We start from the raw sequence: 26990 nt of genomic DNA, 5'->3' as shown, positions 1-26990 counted from the left end.
CCTCCCTCCCTCTCTCCCTCCCTCCCTCTCCCTCCCTCCCTCCCTCCCTCCCTCCCTCCCTCTCTCCCTCCCTCCCTCTCTCTCCCTCCCTCCCTCCCTCCCTCCCTCCCTCCCTCCCTCCCTCTCTCCCTCCCTCTCTCTCTCTCCCTCCCTCCCTCCCTCTCGCCCTCCCTCCCTCCCTCTCGCCCTCCCTCCCTCTCTCCCTCCCTCCCTCTCTCCCTCCCTCCCTCTCTCCCTCTCTCCCTCCCTCCCTCTCGTGAATGTGTTGTGCATATCAAGCCCTGCCTCTCCATGCCTCCCCTTCACTCCTCGCAGCGACATCAAGCCAGACTTCACCGGACAGAGGGAGGATTCCTTGCACCCACGTTTTCCTCGCCCCGTGACCCCATTTCTGTCCCAAATTGTTGCGTCTCGGATCCCCCCCTTCTTCCCCCGACCAGACCCCCGCTTTGACAGTGGGTGCTTCGAGGCAAAATGGGTTGTGGCAACTCCTCAGCCACCAGCACTTCGGCAGGCGGTAAGATCTGAAGTGAACATTTTCTTACATATTGCTGTGTTTTTTGTTTTTGTTTTTTTGTTGTTGCATGTTTTAATTCGTGCCTGCCAATCAATGTGACGGTCTGAAACATCAATTGTGGCACGGCGGAGAGGAGCGGGGGAGGTGGACGGAATTTAAATCAGCGCGTGTGCGAGGGCAACCCCACGATTCCAACCGAATCATCACACGTTTCCCGGAACACCTTCGTTTCATTCATATTTATGACAATTTGTGGCGAAACAAGAGCGTTTGTATCATGCACTCGGTGTGGTGACACTGGAGGACTCAAAAGTGGCAGTATGAAAGGAAAGAGAGCGTGGACTTGTTGGGAAAATATTGGATTTAAACAATATTTGGCAGTTTTCCGGTGTTTTTTTGGATAGTTGGGAAGTTTCATCTGTTTCCCCGCTCAATTCTCTCACCTCGAGGTCTCATTCATAAAAGATGACAGTTTGTTTTAATGTGAGTGCTGGAATCTATCTCAGGACAGCGAGAAGGTCCTTGGATCGATTCACGGAAGGTGCGGGGTCTTTCTCTGTGGATTTTGCATGTTCTCCCTATGTCTGTGCAGGTTTTCTCCGCTTTCCCCTACCACTAAAAACATGCACTTTTTTAACACTTAACACTTAACAACATATGAACAAACAGTGAAAGAAGAAAACAAGAAAAAAGACATGGAATAGAAAACAGTAGACATCCAGCAAATAATAAAGACAATAAAGACAATCACGAAGGCACAAGAAAAAACAAAGAAAACGTCTCATTTGGTCCAAAGTCTGTCAAATTTCAGTCCAGTCCTTGATCGTTGGTGCGTTTTGTGTCATCCATTTCTCTGTGAGAGTCTTTTTTACAGCTGCTCAGAGGATGTTCCAGAGAGAGCTTCTGGTTGTGTCCACGGCAGGAGTTCTGAGGCCCAAATACAGAGTTCTGAAATCCAGTGGGATGGTGAAAAATTGTCTGTAAAGCTTTGTTAATCTCAGCCCCAAACTTGAGAACAACAGGACAATAGGCTCCTCCCCTCGCCAGGATGCCCCTCCCACATCTCAGTGGGACTTTCCTGTTAAATAAAGATCAATAGGGTAAATTTACCTGCGAAATAACTATTCACTACATTTCTTATTCATCTGTCTTTTGTTGTATGCTTCTTCCCTTCCATAGCCACGTAAACTACGTAACATGTTTTTTACTTAAAGATGCACTGTGTAACTTTACTCCGGTGGAGGATTTGTCTCCGTTGACACGTTTTTGCTTCAGCGTCAAACGCATTCGCTGAAGAAATGATCTGTACAAGCAGTTGCATACATACTGTGAGTGTAGTTCAGAGATTATATTACGAGTCGTCCTCTGCAGTTCTAACTTTGGCTGAATTTATTGGCTGAGTCTATTTCATCCACATTTTGGTCCTTTTTTGGGTTAAATATTGGCTAGAACTTCTGTAATAACATTTTAGCCCCAATTTAGACCTGGAATAGTCCAGTTGGAGCCCTGGTTGAGATCTAGTGGTACACAGAGGGCCAAATGTCCAATGGCGTCCCTCCTCTAGAGTCCCAGCTCGGTTTCGTAGGTTCCGCTCACGACACGTAACCTGTAGCACGAAATAAAAATCGATGCCGTAACGCACACGTCGTTAGCTGAGATAAGGAGCTCGTTGATGCGAAACCAAACGTCTCGGAGATATTCATTGTACTATTTAAAAACTCTCGAGCGCGTTTGTGTGTGAAGAAAAAGCAAAAGCATAAAAATATGTGTGTATGAATATGAGCGAGTGCATTCAGGGCCTCAACTGCACCGGTGAGTCTCTCTCCAGAGAGGTTCTCTTGAGGTGATTGCAGCGTCAAGTATCTGTAGATGTACCTCACCATGCGCTGTCTGGAAGAAAGAATGAAAAAGAAAGAAAAACACTCAAATAAATCCAAGACAAAAAACAACACTCAAATAAAACCAAGAAAAAACCAATGGCACTAAAATAAATCCAAGAAAAAACCAACAACACTAAAATAAATCCAAGAAAGAAAGAAAAAACAATAAAAACAAATAAATCCAAGAGAAAAAACTAAACACAAAAATATGTACAACAACAACAACAACAACAACAACAACAACAACAACAACAACAACAACAACAACAACAACAACAACAACAACAACTTTAAGGAAACACACTAACACAACTTTAAGGAAACACACTAACACAACTTTAAGGAAACACACTAACACAACTTTAAGGAAACACACTAACACAACTTTAAGGAAACACACTAACACAACTTTAAGGAAACACACTAACACAACTTTAAGGAAACACACTAACACACAAAAGTAAATATGTAACATAACAAGCAAAACATTACCACAGTAGAGGACCATTCACTAAGAAAGTTACAAAGTGCATATTTAAAAAAATGCCACAATAAATTATAAGAGACTTGAAGCATCTGGAAAAAAAAAACTTTTACATTATTGAAACGTTATTAGATTAACATTAAAACAAACAGACCAAAGGGTAGTTACCCAGGCCAATTTTACATTTAGTTAAAAGTGTCAAATTCTTATTTAACTATTGTTTTGTGTAATAAAGTAACATTTGCATTACTCCAGAACAGATAATTGCAAACGCAGCTCTTTGTGTCATAATGAGATCGTTATGCTGCTTTTATCCTCCTCAAACCACAAAGTGCGCTGGTAGCATGCTAGCTGTGGTTAGCTCAAGACTCTGAATAATTAAGACGTTATGAATGCGTTATGAAACTAATTCTGCTTTTTTACTATGTGTCAAGAAATTACACATGAATCAATGCTATTACTTAACAGTCAGAGAACATAATTCAACTTAGAATATTAAACGACACAGAAACGTCAGTCTTTTGTGTGGCTTGCAAGGGAGAGGAAGGCTTAGCCGCGTCAAGATGTTGTAAGCAATCTGAACAACTTTCCAAAATCACTCTCAGCGTTCCTCCCTCTTACAAGTCATTTTATTAAAATCACACTTAAAAAAGGCGGGTCACATTTCTCATTGGTCAGCTTCACATCAAGGCACTTGTCTTTTACGACTCTTTGGTATTATCTTTAGAGATAAAAACCTTGGTGAATGTTCTACCCATCTGGTCCCCAGGATGGGAGGAACATTCCTCACGGCTGCTTCTACAACATCTTCACATATGTTATTAGAAATACATGCCTTTCCCTCCCCCCAGGCTAATGATACAGATAACTTTTAACACACAAATATAATCATATATTTACATTTTATCACATTTCCCTCCTGTTTATCAAAGCATTAGCCCACTTTCTCATATCCGAACACATCACTCTTTTCAGTTTTCAACATGTTTTTCATATTGGTGTGAACATAATACATTTTACACTCAAAGGGTCATGCACATTAATACAGTTTCATCTTCTTCTATAGCTACTAAGGCATAACTATGATGCCCTCGGCTTGTGATCGCTTCTTCCACTGTACGTTCTATAGTGTGTCTACACATTGGTATGCAACAACATCCACAAAACAGGCAATTATTACCAACAGTGAGGTCAGTACCGGAACCACGATACCAGTCCACCTGCCGAACCAGCTTTCTAACCATTCTGAGATTTTATTGTCTATTCCAGTGTGTTCTTTCATTTTTTTAGACATAGTTCTCAATTGTGACAGAGTGTTTGTGACTGAGCCGTCCGCGGCTGTATTATTAGGAATGAATGAACATTGACCTTTGAAAATCGAACAAACTCCTTTCTTTTCAGCTAATAACATGTCTACTGCCATTCGAGTTTGCCACGCCATTAAAGCGGTGTGATGCAACTGTGACCCGAGAGCAAATCCTAAATTGTGAGTCAGATTAGTCAACCTTTGTAATTGGAAAGACAGATAATTAATTCTGTCCACATTTTTGTGCGGCGTGATGGGAAATATCGCAGAGACAAGCGGAAGGCCCTCTAAACCCTGCTGCTATTTGGTCAGCCAGCTTATACTCATCAGGGACTCCTCTGGGTACCCCAATAGGATCTATATACGTAGTATCAGGTGCTACTGGGACCAGATTGTCCACTAACCTCTCGACCTTGACCCTGCGGTATGGTTCTGGGTGATGCTGGTCTTTGTTATGACCATGGTTGGCCACAAAAGGGATACATAGGCACAACGTCCCACAAGTGTCCCCCATATCACCATCGTACCATCGTACCACCATATCACGTCCTCGCTTGGTTTATTAAGAGACCTTCTTCCGCTGCTCGCTTCGGTCACACCTATGACACATATGAACTGGTACATTTCTCATCTCAATTCATAATCTCATTAACATTACATGTAGTTATGTTGTAGCAGATAAAAAAACTCTCTTAGTTAGTGCAACCAACAGTGGCTGTGGTGTAATATGCCATTGTGTTTCTTCAGCTACTGTCATGTCAATTATACATTGTACATTATTACACATCATGCATTTCATAACCTTTCAAGTTGATCACTTATTTTCTTCCCTCTATTCCATGTCTGTGTATGTTGATCGATTGTCCCGATTGTCCCGATTGTCCGGTGCATAATACAGTGTTCAGCACCCATATTATCGTCATCGCTGTGATGATGATAACTGTTGATTCTTTTCACAGAGTATGGTACTCTGCGCACCGTAGCCTCTGGCTCTCGTTCATCGTAGCAGAGTATAGTACTTTGCGTACTGTAGAATCTGTTTGTTGTCTCTGCATACAAAAACGAAGAATACAAACGAAGTCCTGCGTCTGCGATGTTATGGCTCTGCCGCTGTGTTGTCCAGACATTTCTCTCACTTTCCCATGAGAGCACCCATGTTCTCGTCCCTCCAATGGTCGGTGTGAGGACGACACGGTGTGGCTCCGTCCACTTTGCTGTTCCACTTGGCTCGTTTCTGTAAACACCACATCTCCAACACGTTTTGCTGCGGTGATAAACAAAGTCTTTTCAACAGTTCAGTGTATTTCAAACAGCTTTCTTGTTTACAATTTTTTTTTTTTTGTAATTATTGATTCGGAATATTTGTTTACACGTACATATCCCTCCTTTTGATAAATGGCCTTGCCCATTTCTCAAACTTCTACACTTAAACAAAATTAAATAATCCAGATAGTTTACAACATTCACTAATCCAGGATGTAATCAAGGAAGAGATGGAATTGCGTCTGTTACTCCAACTCCGCAATGTCACCTCTTGACCTTTCACAGTTCAGTGGTCACATCCCTGGCTGAGCCCCCCCTTCCACGGCGCTGGGCTCCCACCTTGTGTGTCTGTAATCCAACACTGCCTCTGCGATCTGCAACTTGTAAATCTGTTTTACCACCATTTGTTTCAAACTCCAAATGTTTCAAACTCTAAATGTTTGGTGTCCACGTGTGCGCGCGTATGTGTGTGTGTATGTGTGTATGTATGTATGTATGTATGTATGTGTGTGTGTGTGTGTGTGTGTGTGCAATACAAATACATCAAACAATAATAATTATCTCAATAATTCCCCCGTTGAGCTGGCCTTAAGGGTCAGTTCACAACTTTCACATAATTAAGATAGAATTTCACATCTCCTCTGTGGGTGTGGCCTGAATAAAGTCACCCATCTAATGTAATATGTGCTTCAGGTGATTTTCTAACTCAATCTCTCACACCTGCTCATGTGGTGCGTTACAAACATTGTGTATTAGTTTGTTCTAACAAGTCTATATGTGTATTAACAATCAAAATGATTCTAAATATTCCTCTTGTCTATAAGGCACATCATTTTATCAACCGGTTTTCCCCTTGTTCCCTACTTTCTTTGTCTTTCCTTTGTCTCTCATCACATCTTCCTCTCTGTCTTCCCCTCTGTTTCTCTCTGTCTTCCTCTCTGTCTTCCCCTCTGTTTTCCTCTTGTAACGGAGGAAACACCCATTTCCAAATTTCTAAACCTGCTTTTCTTTCTCTCTTTTCACTTACTCTTTACCTTCACTTGTAACCTGCTTTTACTTTCTCTCCTTCTTGTAGTCTAACCATCTCTTGGCTCCGTCCTGAGTCCTATAATGTTTAAGTCCTGTTATCACTGGTTTTCATAACTTCTATAACGTCTAAATTTAGATGATATTGTCTAATTTAAATCTATTCAATTCTTGATTGAATCTCCACAATCCTTCAGGTAATTCCTTTAGAATGTCAAATTCTTTCCCTGTTAATGTTAACTTTTCCTATTACTTATCACGTCAACCCCCCTGAGGTGTAACCTCTTGGTGTCCCTGTGATCCGTAAAGATAACAACATCTGCTCCATCCTGAGTCCTCCAGATTCTTTGGCAGTCAATAGCCCCTTATCTCTGACTATCTTTTATGACTTGGTGTCCTCCCATGTCCCCCCACTTCTGCGTCAATTGCTTTTGTTAATGACCCATTCATGTCTTGGGACGGCATTAGACGTCACTATTTAACTTTTTCCCTCACTTACGTCTACATTGCAATACGAGGTTTCCTCATGATAATACAAATAAATAAGTTACTGATATAACTTTTACTATCACTTTACTTACTGCCCATTCTACTCCTATGTCCAAAAACATCAGTAGTCACTCACTGACCCATGTTATCACTTCCAGGCCTGTGCCTGCATTTGATCCTAAATTTAAAAACACTTCTGTCTTTTCGTCCTGTACTTTCATCTAGTCATGCATTATGGTTACATAATAAGTCCAAAAAGATAATTTCCGTCAAGTCCAAAAATAAAACAAAACAAAACGTAGCTTTGTTCTGTGCACACAAAAAACACGACTTTTGTCTTCTATGTCGGGGACAGGAAGTGTCCTGTCTTGTGATTACATTCCCCAAAAATATTGGCCATCTATAAAAATCTGAATTCATCTTCATCTCTTATCAAGTTTAATGAAATCTTTATAATTGATTGTTGTCAATCAAAACAAAACCCTTAAAATTTGTTCTACAGAGCTCTCAAATACTAAAATTTAAAACCAGCTGAGTTTAGTTTTACTTATTTCATCAGTTCAGAGCGTCCTCTGAACTGCTTTCTTCCCATTCTCCTGCCTTGTTGACCCCCCTTATCTCCCCCTCTCTGCCACGTCATCTGAGCACGCTGGAAGTCTCCCTCCAAAATCCTCTTATGACTTTTCCTTTGTCTTTTTACAGTTTTGGGTGATAATTCTGGCATTATGTGGTCTCGGTCGTCTGAGAGAAATGCTACTTGCTTTACAGTCACGGTCAATGTCAAGCTTCTAGAGAAAATTCCATATTAGATTCCTCCGGACATAAACGTGGTGTTTAAGATTCACCTGTGACTGCAAATTTTAGATCTCTCAGAATAACGCCTTGTGACCCTTGTATGATTAATTGTGATTCTCACACTCGTTAGTTAATCACTTATTAATCCTCATTCACACATTCACACTTCTCTCTTACTTACTTCGCTCGTGCACAGCGCTTACATTCACTCATCTTTATGTCAGTAACAACTCGGCATAAGGCTTCATAACTTTCTTTCGGTGAGAAACTTAACTCGTGGTGAGCAATTTAACTCCTTTATGTGAGAACTTATCTACACAAAGCCAACCAATATTTTTCTTTTTTAATGAGTAAATATTAAACTCCTGTATTTTTTTTAATGAGTAAATATTAAACTCCTGTATTTTTTTTAATGAGTAAATATTAAACTCCTGTATTTTTTGTCAGTGAGAAATATTAAACTCCTGTATTTTTTGTCAGTGAGAAATATTAAACTCCGGTATTTTTGACTGAGAAATATTAAACTCCTGTATTTTTGACTGAGAAATATTAAACTCCGCTTTATGCGAGTAACTAAACTCCTGCATAAAGCCTATGCATAAAACGTTTCATGGCTAACTCTTTCACACACAAAGTTTTGTCTGACCTTCTTTGTCACCTGTGTTCTCCTGCTGCTTCGAAACGACGCGCTCTCCTCGCGGAGAATGAGGTGCGATGGGCGGCCACGGGAAAAGTGGACTTCCTTCTGCTGTGCACACAGACCTTCACCGATTCACCCGTCAATCTCCGCGAAGGGGCTGCTTGTCGTCCGGCTCGATAGGACCAGAAAATGTCCTGGGATGGAGACATACACCAGATGCTATTCCTTAACACATAGAGAACACAATTCAACTTAGAATATGAAACGACACACAAACATCAGACATTTGTATGGCATGCATGGGAGAAAACGCTGGGCTGTGTCAGCCAAGCCGTTGTAAGGAGCCTGCGTGACCCTCCTGCGTCTCACCCCGTTTTTTCCCATGCTGGTTGGTTTTATTAGATATTCTGGAATAGGCGGGTCACATTTCTCATTGGTCAGCTTCACATCAAGGCACTTGTCTTTTACGACTCTTTGGTATTATCTTTAGAGATAAAAACCTTGGTGAATGTTCTACCCATCTGGTCCCCAGGATGGGAGGAACATTCCTCACGGCTGCTTCTACAACATCTTCACATATGTTATTAGAAATACATGCCTTTCCCTCCCCCCAGGCTAATGATGCAGATAACTTTTAACACACAAATATAATCATATATTTACATTTTATCACACTATGTCAAGACGCTAAAAATCAGGCACAAAACATTTGAAGTGATCAGAAAGGCTGAACATGATTGGTGTGTGATTGGTGTGTTTTCGGTGGAGGGCTTCGCTCATCATTTTCTGCTCAGAGGTTATAGTTCGCTGAGGGTTTAAGGACTCTGTTATTGACCAAAAACCTCTGACTAATACGTGCTAATCCGATGCTCTGGGGATGACCTTTTTGGATTCATGTGACATCGCAAAATGTTATAGTTGGCAATCTATGGTAGAATTTGTTTTCCAACGCGTCAAAATGTAAACGTTTGGCCTGGTTTGTCTAAAATCGACACAAAGTTCGACCTCGTCTCTGTCCGCCGTCAAGCAAAGGTATTACACACACACACAGGTAAGATTGGACTTTAAAGTCGTCAGATCTGTGGAGAGGCGATCGCACTCACAGTAAGAATGCGTGTTTTTCCAAGGTCTTTTTTCAGCACTGACAGCGTTTGTAATTGAATAAGTGCAAGCGTAATGACGTAATGACAATTGGTGGACCCCCAACCAAAAAAGTTACAGAGTGTACCTTTAAGCCACAAGAATAATACGTCAAATGTATACAAAAAATATAAATACCCGATTTATGTGTGTTCGGTTGCTGTCATTACCCAAATTGGCACATTTTTAATTGACTTTAAGCATGTATTTATCAGTAAAACAGTTATATATTATAAAAGCAAATGGTAAGGGTTATATTTTACTTTAATAAACTATGTATGAGACATTAATAAGCACTGGCTACTTGTTTACGCACTTATATAGTATTTATTAACAATTTTAGATGCTTGTAGTACCTTAAAAATGTTGCTAAGCTATTGACCAAAAGAATGTCTGTTAATAATCCATGTACAAAATGTTTAAAAGTTGCTTATGAAATGTCAATAATAAAGTGATAAATGCTGGAAAATGCCTTATAAGTTCTCAAAAACAAACAGCAAGTGCTACATAACGGCGTTTAAATAAATAGTGTAAAAGTGTGGCAAAGTAAATTGGTAACAAAGGTTTCTTCAGCAAAAAAAATACAAAAAACGGCCAAAACGGGAAAGGATGTTTTGAATTTTGATTGACAGCCATTTTGTTCGCAAACAGTGAATTTAACCTGATGTACTTTTAAGACGTCAAAATCTAGAATGGTGTGAAGGAATCACACTGAGGTAAAGGAGTCTAAAGCTGGACATGGTTTGTTATTGTGAGAAAAAGAGCTTGTTTCATTCTCTCTTTCACATACTCACCTTTTTAAACACATATACATATTAACATATACATAATAGCAACTACAATTTAACTGTGATCAATTCCACTGCCTCAATTAAACACAACGAGAACCAACCTTTTTCTAAACCGGCCGCGCGGAGGGAAACTGAAGTATGAATGAATCACTGCCACTTACGGAAGTTGAGTCATGCAGATAATAATTCCTTGAAACCAAAAGTGCAAATTGCTTTTCATGTTTCTCGTTTTGACTCCTATCAGGTGTCAGCGTGCGAAAGGGAACGTTTCAAAGGAGTCGAAAATTACAGGAAGCACTGCTGAGTTCTGAGACGTGTTGATGGCGTGGAATATTACCGCTCTGCTCGAAAGGTTCCCGGAATGAAACGTATCTACCTACGGGTATCCGCGGAGACAGGCGGGCGGCGGCGAGTTACGGGTCAGGTCTGAGCAGAGGCAATGCTGCTCACAGGAAGAATGAATGATTTTCGAGGCAACGTTTTTAGCACTTGTAATTTGATAAACGCCAGATACATTTAATGCCATACCGTGGAAGATTCCAGGCCATGCAGTCACATCTCCATGGAGACAAGAAAAGATGACATGATGCACCTTTTGTCAAACCATTTAGATGAGCTTTGGTTGCGAACGTTCCCTCCGTCCATGGGTTTCAGTCACGTATTTGACCTATTTGTTGTTGCCGCCATTTTGAAGACATCACGGCAGGATGTTGTCTTGCTCCGCTGTTAGATTGTCACGAAAAACAGCACAAAAACAAAAAGGGTTGGTACTTGAAGAAGACAGAAGTCATGGGGTTTGATCCTTATTTACAGTGTGCGAGTCGCTGTTAGTGAGACAAACAAGTGTTGGTGCCCAAGTGTTACATTACCGCCACCTACTGTAGTTGTACATCTTAGACCAGGCATGTCCAAACTATGGCCCGGGGGCCAAATGCGGCCCTCAGACCAATTTTTGTTCGCCCTTTGGCTTCCTGCCGGTCAACAAAACACTGTGGGGTGCACAGTGGCAAAGGCGGTTAGCGCTCTTGCCTCCCAAGAAGGAGATCATGGGTTTGATTCCCGGACCAGACCAACATCACATGATCTCTCTGGGTGGAGTCTGCATGTTCTCCCCGTGTTACCGTGGGTTCTCTCCGGCTTCCTCCCACCGTCCGTTACGTGTTAGGTAAAAATTGGCAACTCTAAATTGGCCCTATGAACAGGTGTTGAAAATTAGCATGTTCTGCTATAACACTTAAAACATTGCATCTGATTCGTCCAATGCTATGTCCATATTAAAAATAAATAAAATAAAAATTAAAATAAACTTACAAATCTGTCATTGTTGGGTTGTTTGTGGTCCTCTGCGCCATATAATTTTCAAAATTCTGCCCTCAATTAAAAAAGTTTGGACACCCCTGTCTTAGACTATAGACTTTATTCCTTAGACTTCTTCCCCCCCAGGATTGGGGTACAGTTCAGCGTTCCTGGATGTTGACTTACATTTGCACATATACCGTATTTTCCGGACTATAAGTCGCACTAGTTTTTCATAGTTTTGGCCGGAGGTGCGACTTATATGTGATATTATTTGCTATTTTCACACTGGCAACTCAATTTCACGTGTTGATTATTTTCACACTGACAACCACAAGAGGGCACTCTAGGCTCTAAGCGACACAGAAGAAGAATCTGCACTTCCTCTACCTCTGGAGTTTGTGGAGTTGTTTAGAAGTGACACAGAGGAAGAAGAATTCAATGGATTTAGTGATTTGGGGTAATACTGATGCTTTGGTAAACTTGTTAGCATGTTCTTTATGCTATAGTTATCTGAATAACTGTTAATATGTTACGTTAACATGCCAGACACTTACCACAGTTCTGTCTGTGCCTCATGTAGCTGAAGGTGTTAGCGTTAGCATACGTACACCTATTCACCATGTTCTCTAATCTGTTATTATTTTAGATTGCATTTCAAGATTAAATGTCTGTTCTTGGTCTTGGATTTGTTCAAATACTTAATAATTCCCCCCGATTTATAGTCCGGTAAATACGGTAGTCGCTGACACTTTTGTGGCCATTTTTGTGTCTAAGCTCCCGCGTGCACGAGCCCCCCTGCGCCGGCTGCTAACATCTGGCTAATGCTAGTTTAAACTTTAACAGGCCTAATTTACAACTGTCCGGGTTATTCTTATTTTAGTCACTCACAAAGTCTGGTGAAAGCTTTGAGGGCGTGTCATGCTGTCGTGTCACATCTGCTGCTCTTGTACAACCAGACTCACCAAATGGCAAAACTGGAATATACTGTATGTTTGGTCGTGACGATACAGATGTTAGCTGTGTGGAAATGCCTGGCCCGACTTGTCATATGCACTTTAACCTCGTTAGTGCCGCTCGGTCAGTGCTCGTCCCTGTCTTGTGCCGACAGAAATGAATGGGGCTTTCTGTACGTCCACTCAATGGGTCCTCTGTCATGTCTGCTGACCGCAACTGGGAACGACAACCCTTTCTGTCATCAAAGTTATTTATGCTTTGAGCCTGGTTCCCCTCTTATCAGAAACACACCTAGATTTGAGCTTTCATTCACATTTAAGCCATTCTGTTTGAGAACAAGTACTTAGAGGAGCATCGTGTCACTTTCTATAGCCTTTGTTCAACTAAATGTGTTTTTATTGTTGAAAAATTAGGCATAAATACTATGAACTGTGCGGACGTTTGTGGAGCCAATAGTGACAGTAAACTAATAGTTGTATCTAAAATGATGTCATGAAGTTCTATGTGTGGAACTAAAAAACGAGAGGTTGACCCAAATGTATAGTCATATTAGTCATATTTTTCTTTTTACCGTCTATATGAGTTTCACTGAAAGGTCGTGAACACAACTATATTTCAGATTTTACCAATCATTTTGCCTATTTGTCCCCATTTTGACAATTTTTGCAAAGTTTACAATTGTACTTTCTGGTTGCAGCGGATGTGACACAGGTAGCGATCAATTCCATAACTGTTACCTAGCAACCTTAATGAGCAGAAAGCCATATTAATTACACTACAGTTGTGATTTGACGAACAACAATGCCATGAAACGCCTTTATTTTGTTGAATGATGGTTTGAACTGTCAGAAAAGTGTCAGTGAAGTCTTTAAACTGTCTCTGTGTTTTCAATGGCATGTCGCATATTGATGACATCACAGAGGGATTCCCATCAAAACCCTGTATTTTTAAACTCTTACTTGTCCTTTTTCTTTTTTCAAACTACAACTTAACAGAAGTAAAACTATATAAATATTTACCACGGGTTCTTTCCCACCAGACTAAGCCATAATTCAAATTGAATTAAATATTTTTTGTTAAAGGACAAATATTGCAGAAATAAAATTGACATTTTAGCACTTTTAGCCATGTTATTTGGTTTTTATTATTTCCCCTCATCAAAAAAAATATCTGGAGTTGTATTTTTTTTTTTTTACAAATAGTTTTCTCTGAGGCTCTGAAATCACTCTTTTTGAATGTTTCCCGATTGCTGCGTCACAGGTAAAAACCCTAGCTTCTCCTGTGCCGTTTTTCACTGGTTTTGTGGTCAACGCATGTCTCTATTAGCATAGCATTCACGTCGCCTAACGGCTTTATTTATTTATTTATTCTTTAGCACTGTCCTGTCTAATACAGCCCGACGGAGGTGTAGTTTGTTAAGTGTGTCTTCCAAATATAGACATTATTTCAAGTTGGAAAATGTAAAATCTCAAGGCGACCAAAGTAAGTTTAAACATCAAAGCAACAAGAATGCACACTATGTCTACTTCAAATGTATTTCAATAGATCACTACAACCGTACCGTCTGTTTTCTGTGTGTCCTGGAAACGCAGTGTCATCTGAGGCTGGCGTGCCCTCTCTCTGGCCCTCGACGGTTCCACACATGAACTCAAGTCAACAAAGCTCTTTTAAACTCTGGTCCCTCGGGCAGCAGCTCTCCACCGCTGCTGCTTTGTTTCTTCCATCCGATGACCCTTTTTTAGCCCGGGTTCTGATTTAGTTTGCGATAATGAGCAGATTTCACAGCGGAGTGTGTCTGCGACGTTCAAGTCTTTTGAAGATTCGTTCAGTTATAGTCTGTGCCGACCAGTAGATGTAATACTGGCACTGATACAGACTCTTATACTGTAATTCTGTCTTCTAAAGAAAACCTTAACAGCATGGTTCTCTTGTCTTGGAAATGGACAATGATTTCCGTATTTTCCGGACTATAAGTGGAACCTTTTTTCATAGTTTTGCCCGGGGTGCGACTTATACTTATATTTATACTTATATACTTATACTTACAGCGACTTCTATGTGATATTATTTGTTATTTTCACACAGCATTTCATACTCCAATGCAACTTATATGTGTTTTTTTATTCTCTATGATGCATTTTTTGGCTGGTGCGACTTATACTTTTAGTCCAGAAAATACGGTATATTACATAATTAGCAAACTGATGGTAGAAATCACTCTAGTAATATTGTTGCACGTTTAATTATCACAGTATATATTTGTAATAAAACCCACTCTGTATGTTAATTTGATAGAAATGAAGCGTGACTGGTGAAAACATGATGAAACAGACTCTACTCCTGCTGCCGCCCCACTGCAGGAATTTGTTTTAAAAAATCAAAACAGAGTCAACGAAGCAAACTCCTGAGGTGAACTCCTGAGCCTCTCAAACCTTGACCTCCCCGTAAACAACACGTGATCTGCCCACTCTCAGTTAAAACTGTCCACACGACTAAAAACATAAGCTTAGCACAGCTTTTATTATCAACCTTTATTCAACCGGGCGAGAATTCATTGAGATTGAGACCTAAATATATAACAAGCACACACATTTGAAACAATTGACACATTTAAGAGAGTTTGAAGAAAATAAAGCTACATTCAAAAGCACTGACAATGTTTTAAAAATTCCCTCTCTTTGTTAAGTGTTTAAATCGAGCGAGATCATGTGTGACTGTACATATACACATAGGTACTGCAGTAGTTTGTATATAGACTTTTAAATAGATTTGTGTTGTATTTGTTAATGTACGCCGGGTTTATGCAGAATAAGACCTGTACATCTGTAATCTTAAGGTGATAAATGATATGTTTGTGTTGTACCAAGAATGAGTGAGAGATGCCAGGGTTTTTTGTTGTTGTTGTTGTTTCTAGTCTCTTTGTTTTTTATTGAATTGTGGGGGTTATGTGCCTGGCCTTGACCCTGCAGGGGGCTGAGAATGAATGTAACTTTGGCTAAAATCAGGCACATTTACAGGCACAGGTTTTATTTCTGTTTTTAGTATGCATTCTCCCTTTATTAAATGAATAAAAACACATACAAAAAAGTGTGGTATTACCCTTGAACAAACACCACACCAGAAATTGGGACTACTCAAGGGCTAAACTAGAACTAAACCAGAACTAAACCAGAACTAAACCAGGATCAAACTAAGTCTTCATCAGAAATAACCTGGACTCAAACCAGTTCTTGGGCTTCAGTCAGATGAATTTTCCTCTCATAAACATTATTTGAGGCTCTTTGATCGCTGGGTGTATGAATTTGAACAAGAAAAAACTCAAAATGTCCCTTGTTTCCTCCTGCAACTTATGCTTATCCTGACTGTATGAACACGGAATGAAATAACGCAAATTGTTTAGCCGAAATTGATGAAGAACAACAGATCTCAAGGTGAGTTTACGTCGGAACAGCGCCTGTCTGTCCGCGGAAGAGCCATGGAAGTGGCTAATATTGGACTGAATGTGAAAAACCTGGCACACGGTGATCCTTTCTCACGTGTGAAAATCGCGTTAAACTGGCGAATTGGCCCCGATCCGTCTGAGTAAAGATCTTAAGCGTCCCAGGTGGGTTTTGTGTCTCTAAAATCAATGACACTCCATCTTCACGCCGCACATTCACTCATTATGGACTGATTGTTGAGAGCTACTATAAAAACCCTAATGGTCTCCGTAAGATCCGATGTGTCAGGGCCCCGGATAAGCTGATAATTATTTACCGCTCTAATTGACCTTTATATGACGTAGACCTGTATATGATGAAGTATTTGTGGACTCAGATGTGAAGTAAACATGCTTAATTGAAATATTAACATGACAAAAAACAACTGCACATGTAAATATCAACAGCTTTTACAATTTTGGGCTGGTTTCCTCCAATTGTGGTTGAAATTCTTGCTTTGTTCAATGACAAAACGCTGAGCAAAGCCACTTTTCTGACCTACGAGGGCTTTAAAAACTTGGAAATGGACAACTTTGACATAAACTGGACTAAATGGCACTCAAATCTTGCCTTTTATTTTCTCATATGGATGCACAATTCTTCTTAAAACAGTAATTTCCAATATACACGTTGTTTTTTACTCTGGCCCCGCCCTGTCTGTGCTTGTGTTTTCTCTGTTATTGCTTTATCTTCATTCTTGATGGTTAGGGTTATTTTAGGTATATTTAATTGTCATTCTTCTGTGTTTTTCTTTAATTAAAACAAGAAAGCAAAAGAAAACAAGAATTATACAATTTCACTTGTATATTATACTTGTTTATTTCTCCACAGGCACATTTTGACGGTAATAAAAGAATTGTCCAATTATGAGCCAAATAATTGTGTTCGTACGGGGGATAATTCCATTCAAAACGCAGAAAGAGCTCCTCACTATGGAATGCCAGAAAAATAATTGTTTAGTTTTGTACACCTCCTTTATCATATACATTATAAGCAGGTACAATACAACACTTCTAAATGAACTTGTAGTTAGTGTAGTGCAGTGCTGCTTGAAGCCCTCTGAAGGCCACCGAGGCTGATCCTTTTCAAATACGAGAGAAAGAGGAATTGATTATTTCTTATTCTTTTTCAGGGCCTGCCGATGTCTCCAAGGATGTGTAAGTACAGACAATCTCATACATATGTATTCAGGGTTATGGCTATGATCTGTTTTTGACTGAAAGTGGACATTCACGTCGATAATGCGGCGCGGATAATGGATTCATCTCTGTCGTCAATGAAGCGCAGCAGGTTTTCACTCAGTTTGTGCAATTTGAGCAAAGTCTTGGTTTTTAATTAAGGTTTTATAGTGATTCTATGAGTAAAGCAAAAATAAACAAACTATATTTCAATACAAAATAGAACAGGGAAGTAAACAATTTCATACAAAAGAGAATAATTCCACTTAAAATTATGAAGAAATGAGCAGCAAACGAACAAAATCTAAGACACTTGAACTAACTCAAAGGTGCTCTATTTAAAGTCTAAGTCACGTCTGTGGAGAGGCGACCCACACGGTACAATGCATGTTTCTAGCTTTGTGTTGAATAAATGCAAGATAGACTCGTGTAATGCCCTACTGCGGATTATTCCAGGCACATAATAACATCATAATAGTCCAATTAGGTTCATTTGGTCTTCAGTTTCTCATAATCCGACCTTATTGTTAGGCACAGAGGGATCAGGGAGGCCACCGAGATCCGGAAACGCGCCCACCAGACTGTAAATCCGGACGAAGGGGGAGGTACCACCTTTCTCATACTGCACCAGGGATTAGTTAACTGCAACAACTCAATCGATTAATCAACACTAATCGATGGTATAAATAGATCTCGTAATGGAATAATCGTTAACTGGTAAATACGCGGACTCCTAAACATGCCCTGATCTGAGAGAATAGGGTTTATTCCTCAGACAGAGCAAGAATCACAACAAAATGACATGGGAAATGTGTAAATGTTGTGTTATTGATGAAAATGTAAATAACCCCCACCAGGATGTTCTCCGTTCAGTTTTATCTGGGTAGAATTGAGTAAAAGTCTCATTTTCACTGGGCGCTCGCAAGAATAATTTCTAGGCTAATCGGTTACCAAAATAATTGCCGGTTGCAGCCCTGCCTGGGATACAGTTCGGAAGGCGTTGGACTGTAGATGGCGCTGTTGTACCGCTCCAAGTAGGAGGACAGCGCACAAATCTGTAAAGTGCCTATGACAGGTTTTTACGATGTTCTAATTTTGACTTAATTTATGTGTTTATACCTGTTGTACATATAAATTATAGTTTTACACCACTCGAGCAGGTTTTGAAATTACATCACACCAGTCAAAGTCTATGTAGAATTTACATAAAGAAACAACTTTTAAAAATCTCTAAACATTCAGTCAACAAAATAAGATCAGATAAGCCTTTATTTGTCCCAGAATGGGGAAATTCCAGTGTTGCAAAACAGAGTAGGTACAGAAGTAGAAAAAACAAACAAACAAACAAACAGATAACTTATCTTGTAGAAAAACTCTTAATAAAAAGAAAAAGAATGATAACAATAGTAACACTCTTATTTACAGCTGTTATATGGACAGAGAATATTGCACCAGGATGATTAACATTATGTCACAGTATTGCACATGATAATGACAGTATTGCACATGATTATGTCAGTATTGCACATGATTATGTCAGTATTGCACATGAATATGACAGTATTGCACATGAATATGACAGTATTACACATGTTTATGTCAGTATTGCACATGATTATGTCAGTATTGTACATGAATATGTCAGTATTGCACATGAATATGACAGTATTGCACATGATTTTGTCAGTATTGCACATGAATATGACAGTATTGCACATGAATATGACTGTATTGCACATGAATTTGTCAGTATTGCACATGATTTTGTCAGTATTGCACATGGGTATGACAGGTAATGAAGCTCTCATACATTTTTATTTGTCAAATTAAAAATACTTGTCACTTTAGATGAGTTTTTGCTCAGTGTTTGCTGGGTAATTTCCCAGTGTGATGTCATCAATTACAAACAGGAAGTGAAACAATAAACCAAAGAAATGTGCTTTTCTGTGATAACATTTTCCAAATTGAGCAAAACTCAAAATATATTTATGTTAACTGCATTTTAGCTCAATGAGTAGTTCTACCTGTCACAGGCACTTTAAATCAGCTGACCAGACACTTACAGTTTTTCACAATTGTTAACACCCGTTTCTCAAAACAATAACGGCTTTTTTCAAACTGAACACACAGATCTGAAAACCTCACACACAAAATGCTAAACCTGACACTCCCTTTGCAAGATGACTCTTTGCCATCAAATCTCTTACCTGTTGGAACTCGTGTTTTCATTTGGTTCACACAGCCATTTTTTCAAATGACACACACATACCATTAATTGAGTACACACAACTAAGCATTTGTCTGCACACTACCAAGCATTTACAGCACACGTAGGTGCAAAGCTGAAAACACAATTATAGAAACAGAACACATATGAATGACAATGTGGAAAATGTGCCATTTCTCCTTTTGTAAAATGTCTGTAAGCCTACTTTTGTAAACCTTTGTTGTCAAACATAAAACAGCACAAATATGCAACCAAAAAAAGTTTACAGTAATTTTAGCACACACAGAACAGTACACTACAGTACAGTAAACCGTCCCCCCCCTCACAAAAAAAAATGAGCCATCATGCCTCCGGTTCCTGTCAGGCCAGAAGGCCTCATCGACATCGTCTTGAGTGGCGCATGAAGCCCTGACAGGCCTCCACACTGACGTCGCCACAAGCCTCCTCCATGGCCTGGAGCAGTGGCAGGATTTTACTTGAGAAGTGTGTTCAACGACTGAATATTGTGTGTAGTGTTTTGAATATTTGTGTTATAGGTTGATGCTTTGAGATTTTACTTGAGAACTGTGTGCAACAACCAAAAATTGTGTGTAGTATTTTGACAGCAAGGTGATTTGTAATTGACATCAGAGTGTAAAGAAGGAAAGTCAGAGTCTAATGCAGATAAGGGAGTGTGAAGTAGTGCCAACTTGGGGCGAGCGATTGGTACATGAAGTGAAGGTTGTGCAAACTGTGCAAAATGTTTGCTTTTTGGGTGTTAGCAACTGTGAAAAACTGTAAATACAGCTCCAATTCACCACCGAAGGCAGCATCGCGACCGATCTTTTCCTGCGGCATGCATTAAACTGTTGCATCGTTAACGTAGTCGCCCAGTCGCTTTGCCACATGTTCCCGGTTTGATTAAGTCCACACGTTGCTCATGGAGACGGAGGTGGTTTCCTGTGGCTTAATGTGCGCGTGGGCGTCTCTCACATGACGACAAACAACAACAACAGGGACGACGGAGGGAAATCTACTGCACAGCAATCAAAAAACACAACCCCGGTAACTTCTGTCTGCGATGTTTGTCTCTCAGCTGGTCGCAGTTTACACCGCGACGGAGGTCTGACATTTACGTGGAAGCGGGGGAAATGTATGAAAGGAAAATGTAATCGACAAATATAAGCTTGAAGGTAAAGTCGGAGGGCATTAGTCACCTTTAAATCCAAACACTCTGACATTTATGGAGGTGATTCAAGCTGCGGAAAAACTCTCAGCAAGTGTCACTGTATAATCGTGGAAAATGTATTATAAACTTTATCCAGGCATAATTTTTATACCTTAAAAAAATATCCTTTTGAATGTATTAATTTGAGTTTGTTTTATTTTGTGTGTGTGAATGTGAGGTGGAGGGTGGGGTATAATTTAATTTTTTGTTTTGTTTGTGACTGTATTGTTATGTTAATTTTATGCTCATAATTGTATTGTCTTTAATAAAAAAAAAAAAATAATAATAAAAAGATTAGTTTAATGCACTGGCCTATGTAATTGAATGGTTAAATGTAACTCATAATACGTGATTTGTCCTTCTTGTCGTTAAATATGATCAATTATTATTATTGTTTGCCTAGAAAATTTAATTAATTGAATTAATTAAACATTAAACTGACCTGAGCCCGCACAGATGCTGATTTTCAATATAATTTTGAGCAATAAAGTCATCCGTAATAAATAAAAAGATTTAAAAAAGTACACTCTTCTGGGTCATTCCAAGCGAAACAAGAAAAGCCTCAAAAAAGTTACACACATTAGTTGATCTCAAACTATAATAAAAAAAGTTTTTATATATTTTATGATCATTTCTCGCCTGACTTCTTCCCGGCGACATGTTTATGCGTTTGCAAACCACCGAAGCACAAAACGCCCAACGCCCCTGAGAGCTGACACCGCTAACGCTAATCACGGCGCTGTAAACGTGTGCACAGCAGAATGTACGGAACATACGGAGCGTGCACCTGCAGAGGGAGGACGAGAGCATGGAGGGAGGGAGGGAGGACGAGAGGATGGAGGGAGGGAGGACGAGAGGATGGAGGGAGGGAGAAGGGGGACGAGAGGATGGAGGGAGGGAGGACGAGAGGATGGAGGGAGGGAGAAGGGGGGACGAGAGGATGGAGAGAGGGAGGACGAGAGGATGGAGGGAGGGAGAAGGGGGGACGAGAGGATGGAGGGAGGGAGGACGAGAGGATGGAGGGAGGGAGGACGAGAGGATGGAGGGAGGGAGAAGGGGGGACGAGAGGATGGAGGGAGGGAGGACGAGAGGATGGAGGGAGGGAGAAGGGGGGACGAGAGGATGGAGGGAGGGAGGACAGGGGATGGAGGGAGGGAGGGGGGACGAGAGGATGGAGGGAGGGAGGGGGGACGAGAGGATGGAGGGAGGGAGGACAGGGGATGGAGGGAGGGAGGGGGGACGAGAGGATGGAGGGAGGGAGGGGGGACGAGAGGATGGAGGGAGGAAGGACGAGAGGATGGAGGCAGGGAGGGGGGACGAGAGGATGGAGGGAGGGAGAAGGGGGGACGAGAGGATGGAGGGAGGGAGGAAAGAGAAGATGGAGGGAGGGAGGGAGGGAGGACGAGACGATGGAGGGAGGGAGGACAAGAGGATGGAGGGAGGGGGATGAGAGGATGGAGGGAGAGAGGATGAGAGGATGGAGGGAGGGAGGAAAGAGAGGATGGAGAGGGAGAGAAGGGGGGACGAGAGGATGGATGGAGGGATGGAGGGAGGGAGGGAGGGAGGACGAGAGAAGGGGGGAGACCAGGGAGGCAGAAAACACAGGATGGAGGCGTTTTTCTGCCTAATTCGACTCATTTACCGTTAAGCTTGAATGTATTTCGATACTGGTGGTGTTGTGGTTTTAGTTCACCAAACGGTTAAATTAGAGGGAGGAGACTGGTTAGGCATAGAGAGAGAGAGAGGGAGAGAAGAGAGAGAACAAAAAGAGGAAAGTTAGAGTAAGGAGAGAGAAGTGGAGGTGTGAGAGAGGAGAGTGGTAGAAGAGAGAATGGAGAGAGAATGGTAAGAGGAGTAGAAGAGGAGGAGTGAGAGAGGGGAGAAGACTGGTTAGGCATAGAGAGAGAGAGAAGAGAGAGAAAATGAGAGAAGTGGAGGAGTGAGGAGGAAAGAGAGGAGAGAGGTAGAAGAGAGGTAAAAGGAAGGATGGTAAGAGAAGCAGAAGAGGAGGGGTGAGGAGGAAAGAGAGGAGAGAGGTAGAAGAATGATAGGAGTAAGAAGGGTAGCAGAAGGGGAAGAAGATGAGTGAGAGATGAGAGAGGTAGAAGAGAGAAAGGAAAGGGAGGAGAGAGCGCGAGAGGAGGGACAGAAAAGAAGAAAGAGAGAGAGAGAGAAAAGCAGGATAGGGAAGAAAAAGGAAAAGTGTAAGAGAGGGGGACTTGGAGCGAGGGAAGGAGCAGCGAAGACAAACAAGAAGGTTAAGAGAAGAGAGAGGGGAAAGGAGAAAGAGAAGAGAGGGGTGTTCAAAGGAGGAAGAGGAGACAGAAGTAGGAGGGAGAGGGAAAAGAGGGAAGTAGAAGAGCAAGAAAGAGAAGAACAGGTTCAAACATATCAATACTTAAAATGTCTTTAAAAAATCAGATTAGACACAGTTTTTCAGCACATATCTTTAATTTTTGGATCAGTTTTGGCTGTGTGTGAGCGGATAGAGAGATGGAGAGGGAAAGAGAGGAAAGAAAGGAGCAGGAGAAGGAGAGGGAGGAGGGTCCAAGGTCACTGGAGATGAAGATGAATAACGATTACGGCCGCTGCTTCTAGAAATGAGAAAATCCTGCTCAGCTCAGACCTCGGGAATTCAGGGCACGACGGAGGGTGTGGCTTATTTTATTTTGGCAGCCATTTTATTTAAAGGGCGTGTGACGGGTTTTTACGATTTTATATTTTTGACTTCATTTGCTGCATTTGCACCTGTTGTACTTATAAATCATAATATTACACTAATCGAGTAGGTGTTTGTGGAGAAAAGGTTGTGCAGAATTTACACAAATAAACAACTTTTTTGTCTCTCTAAACATGAATTCAACAAAATAAAGTTGCTCTCATTATTTGTATTTGTCAACAACAAGAATACATTAAATGAGTTTTTGCCCAATGTTTGCTGGGCAATTTCCTAGTGTGACGTCATCAATTACAAACAGGAAGTGAAATATAAACTTAAAAAATGTGTTATTCTGGATATTTATATATTTTTTTTATATAATATATTTCACTTATTTTTTTAGACTATTTATTAGAACATAGAAAAACAAACAACAACAACACAAAAACTTAACAATAATAATAATAATACAAAATTGTATTAAATACACACAAAAAACACACAAAGAAATCAAAAATAATATCATCAAATCAATCTTAATAAAGCAACACTATACAGATATAAATAAAGCATATAAGCAACATAAATAGTTTGCATTAATAATATGTTTGTTACTGTAAAAGTGATGCTGCGGTGCAAAGGCGACAGGTGAAATCTTGAATAATAATTGAATGAAAGTGAGAGTGAATTGTGTGAGATTCTAAACATGCACTGTTGCGTCCCGCCTCAGGCCCATAGTAGAAGTTTAAAGGCCCATAGTACAAGCTTAAAGACTCCACATTGTAATCCTGCATGTTCTTTCCTCAGGTCAGAGGAACTTTCAGCAGAAGATGAGAAAAGACGGTGAGTTTTACATAAAAGGTTAAAAAAAAATTAAATTACAAGCACATTTCATTTTAATGTTCTCAAGCCGATTTTTCACATGGGCTTTTTAACATGGGTTCCAGATGCAATAAACCCAAAACTGTGTCTTTAATTATTTGTATTATTAATCACTTGTTCTGATGTGATTAGTGGTTGGTGAGACACAAAATGGGAGCCAGGCCACTGTCCGTCCGCCCCAGATGAGACTGACGTTCCACGCTTTGGACTTCTGCCTTTTTATTTATTCATTTATTCCATTTATTTGCTCCACGTCTGATCAAAAGGAACTCTCAAGCTGCTAGATATGTTGCTCTAAAAAAATAAAGCTGTAACCCACTTATTTCCAGTCAAATCAATCATCCTGGGAAGCATCAGGGTCAGTTTAGTTCTCCAAACACACAAATAAAAACAAATACCCTAAATTAAAATAAAAAATATTAGGACTTTTATATGGATTTATATGGAAAGCAAATTTTTTACTTAATTTACCTTAAATTTTTACAAAAGAATGGCTCGTTTTCTACTTATAATTAGACATCATAGGCCAAAACTGCAGAGTCTCAGCTTCACAAAGAGTCCAGAGGCTTCACAAAGAGTCCAGAGGCTTCACAATGAGTCCAGAGGCTTCACAAAGAGTCCAGAGGCTTCACAATGAGTCCAGAGGCTTCACAATGAGTCCAGAGGCTTCACAAAGAGTCCAGAGGCTTCACAATGAGTCCAGAGGCTTCACAATGAGTCCAGAGGCTTCACAATGAGTCCAGAGGCTTCACAAAGAGTCCAGAGGCTTCACAATGAGTCCAGAGGCTTCACAATGAGTCCAGAGGCTTCACAATGAGTCCAGAGGCTTCACAAAGAGTCCAGAGGCTTCACAAAGAGTCCAGAGGCTTCACAAAGAGTCCAGAGGCTTCACAAAGAGTCCATAGGCTTCACAAAGAGTCCAGATGCTTCACAAAGAGTCCAGAGGCTTCACAAAGAGTCCAGAGGCTTCACAAAGAGTCCAGAGGCTTCACAAAGAGTCCAGATGCTTCACAAAGAGTCCAGAGGCTTCACAAAGAGGAGTCCAGAGGCTTCACAAAGAGTCCAGATGCTTCACAAAAAGTCCAGAGGCTTCACAAAGAGTCCAGATGCTTCACAAAAAGTCCAGAGGTTTCACAAAGAGTCCAGATGCTTCACAAAGAGTCCAGAGGCTTCACAAAGAGTCCAGAGGTTTCTCAAAGAGTCCAGAGGTTTCTCAAAGAGTCCAGAGGCTTCACAGAGAGTCCAGAGGCTTCACAGAGAGTCCAGAGGCTTCACAGAGAGTCCTGAAGCTTCACAAAGATTCGAGAGGCTTCACAAAGAGTCCAGAGGTTTCTCAAAGAGTCCAGAGGCTTCACAGAGAGTCCAGAGGCTTCACAGAGAGTCCAGAGGCTTCACAAAGAGTCCAGAGGCTTCACAGAGAGTCCAGAGGCTTCACAAAGAGTCCAGAGGCTTCACAAAGAGTTCAGAGGCTTCACAGAGAGTCCAGAGGCTTCACAAAGAGTCCAGAGGCTTCACAAAGAGTCCAGAGGCTTCACAATGAGTCCAGAGGCTTCACAAAGAGTCCAGAGGCTTCACAAAGAGTCCAGAGGCTTCACAAAGAGTCCAGAGGCTTCACAAAGAGTCCATAGGCTTCACAAAGAGTCCAGATGCTTCACAAAGAGTCCAGAGGCTTCACAAAGAGTCCAGAGGCTTCACAAAGAGTCCAGAGGCTTCACAAAGAGTCCAGATGCTTCACAAAGAGTCCAGAGGCTTCACAAAGAGGAGTCCAGAGGCTTCACAAAGAGTCCAGATGCTTCACAAAAAGTCCAGAGGCTTCACAAAGAGTCCAGATGCTTCACAAAAAGTCCAGAGGTTTCACAAAGAGTCCAGATGCTTCACAAAGAGTCCAGAGGCTTCACAAAGAGTCCAGAGGCTTCACAAAGAGTCCAGAGGTTTCTCAAAGAGTCCAGAGGCTTCACAGAGAGTCCAGAGGCTTCACAGAGAGTCCAGAGGCTTCACAGAGAGTCCTGAAGCTTCACAAAGATTCGAGAGGCTTCACAAAGAGTCCAGAGGTTTCTCAAAGAGTCCAGAGGCTTCACAGAGAGTCCAGAGGCTTCACAGAGAGTCCAGAGGCTTCACAAAGAGTCCAGAGGCTTCACAGAGAGTCCAGAGGCTTCACAAAGAGTCCAGAGGCTTCACAAAGAGTTCAGAGGCTTCACAGAGAGTCCAGAGGCTTCACAAAGAGTCCAGAGGCTTCACAGAGAGTCCAGAGGCTTCACAAAGAGTCCAGAGGCTTCACAAAGAGTCCAGAGGCTTCACAAAGAGTCCAGAGGCTTCACAAAGAGTCCAGAGGCTTCACAAAGATCTAAACTTCAGCTCTCTTTGTGCAGGAACTATGGCGGCGTGTACGTGGGTTTACCTGCAGACCTCACCACAGTCGCCTCCAGTCAGTCCAAACCCACACGGAAAGGTAAGAACCATCTAAAACCACTCACTTTTCTTCATTCTTCTTTATCTCACCGCACACATTTCAGCCAAACGCCAATGTGCGATAAATAAAACAGCAATCTAATTTATTCTTATTGTCAGATTAATAAAAAACAAAAACAAAAAAACGCTTGAAGTTAATGCAACGTAAGAAGAAACCTGAAAAAACGCTCACAGATGTCGATATCTAGGGACCGATTTTAATCATTTCCAACACATTAAAAGTTATAAAACCACTTTATACTCAGTACTTCATAATACGAGTAAAATTATGAAAAATAATATGTAGAATAATGAGTTAAGACAAC

At 40.9% G+C, this 26990-nt stretch overlaps 1 protein-coding gene across 1 annotated transcript in view; it reads left to right on the top strand.

Moving 5' to 3' along the window:
* The first annotated feature begins 392 nt into the window (after positions 1 to 392).
* Positions 393 to 26990, top strand: part of LOC140349388 (overexpressed in colon carcinoma 1 protein) — a 30902-nt gene continuing 4304 nt past the window's right edge. The window contains exons 1-4 of the mRNA XM_072435698.1: positions 393 to 517; positions 17196 to 17220; positions 24142 to 24177; positions 26586 to 26665. Coding sequence (XP_072291799.1) covers positions 475 to 517; positions 17196 to 17220; positions 24142 to 24177; positions 26586 to 26665 — 184 coding nt within the window. The 5' untranslated portion in view covers positions 393 to 474. The remainder of the gene's footprint in view (positions 518 to 17195; positions 17221 to 24141; positions 24178 to 26585; positions 26666 to 26990) is intronic.

Source organism: Eucyclogobius newberryi, unplaced genomic scaffold (genome assembly GCF_026437365.1).
Source record: "Eucyclogobius newberryi isolate DKJ021-1_F unplaced genomic scaffold, fEucNew1.0.hap1 SCAF_7, whole genome shotgun sequence".
Classification (NCBI taxonomy): domain Eukaryota; kingdom Metazoa; phylum Chordata; class Actinopteri; order Gobiiformes; family Gobiidae; genus Eucyclogobius; species Eucyclogobius newberryi.
The sequence above is the reverse complement of the archived record's forward strand: the minus strand, read 5'-3'. Positions and strand labels throughout refer to the sequence as shown.